Source organism: Penaeus monodon, chromosome 31 (assembly GCF_015228065.2).
Source record: "Penaeus monodon isolate SGIC_2016 chromosome 31, NSTDA_Pmon_1, whole genome shotgun sequence".
NCBI classification, from domain to species: Eukaryota; Metazoa; Arthropoda; class Malacostraca; order Decapoda; family Penaeidae; genus Penaeus; species Penaeus monodon.
In genome coordinates, this window is record NC_051416.1 from 35,779,326 (window position 1) to 35,780,582 (window position 1,257).

The following is a 1,257-nucleotide window of genomic DNA, read 5'->3' on the forward strand; positions in this document are numbered from 1 at the left end:
TATAGAAGTATCATTCCACGCCCAAAAGACAGATAAAGTGGAAACTTCAATTTCATGGGATGCATTATGAATAACTAAATGTAAGCACATAGTGCAAAATAACGAAAACCAACTTACGTATTCTTGGCCTGCACATAAGCCATAATATTTTGGTTGAAGAACTTTAAGATGAGTGGGATGCAGTTGGCAAAGACAAGGTGTTGTGACATGAATTCAAACTGATACGTGTGATTTATCCTGAAGTGCTTCAGGAGCAGCAGTAGTGTTGCAGACACTGCCTTCACCAACACTTCCTTATGCCTATTTACATCCACACCAAGCTTCATACTTTGAACAACTGTCATTCTGGAAATTAAAGTATTGTCAGCACATAACACAAGTTCTTTGTATGAAATGTGTAAAGTAGTCTACATTTTTAAAAGATACTTGCTAAGTTAAGTGAATTTGAAGAACTAGCATATATGGAAAATTGTGACTATACTGATTTACTACTAATTCAGAAATACGTCCAACTGTCATTTGCAAAGTACCAATCTCCTATTCAGACAGTAATATGTCATTATCCCAAATTCATTTAAATGGGTGATAATCCACTGATACATATTGGAGTGAAAACTAGATCCCCTTAATCCTTAGCCTCCAGTTGACACGGGGTTCACATCATGGCTGACTTGGGTGCGGCTCTGGGTAATGGGTCTTTCAGGCCATGTGACTTTACAAGGAACCCTCTTGCTCACACATCACATGTATACACATGTTTTCTTATGCTAAGTTAACCAAAAAAGGGCAGGAAGTAAACACTGCAAACTTGTGGACCATAATTAAGATCTCTGGGAACAAATGTTCGGAATTTTATCTTTTGTGGTTAATAGCATTTTTTTTATGCATATTTCTAGATTACATCTCCATGGACTTGTGTAACACATATATTACAGACAAAAGAAATAGTTTCCAATACACAACAATCACTAAGCATTTCTTAGCATTCCAAAATGTAGGTACTGTTCATGCGCTGAGTAATGTATACATTTTTTTATTAAATGTTCATAAAGTGTAATACAAATTGGAATATAACAAACTCGGGCATCATCCTTGGTTGTGTGACAGTAGACAGGCAAAAATATTCTAAATGTACTAATTTTTCATTAGTCCAGACTTTGACATGGCCCATTATAAGAAATTTTGGGATGCCTGGCTAGAACAAGACTTTTCAATATGTTGCTGTCTGCAGTGTACATGACTTGCAGATCTTGCACT

At 36.0% G+C, this 1,257-nt stretch overlaps 1 protein-coding gene across 1 annotated transcript in view; it reads right to left on the reverse strand.

Annotated features, from left to right (window-relative positions):
• LOC119593197 (striatin-interacting protein 1 homolog) overlaps positions 1–1,257 on the reverse strand; it is a gene marked incomplete at its 5' end in the record, with an annotated part of 39,144 nt that overhangs the window by 19,070 nt on the left and 18,817 nt on the right. The window contains 1 exon segment of the mRNA XM_037942178.1: positions 118–345. Coding sequence (XP_037798106.1) covers positions 118–345 — 228 coding nt within the window.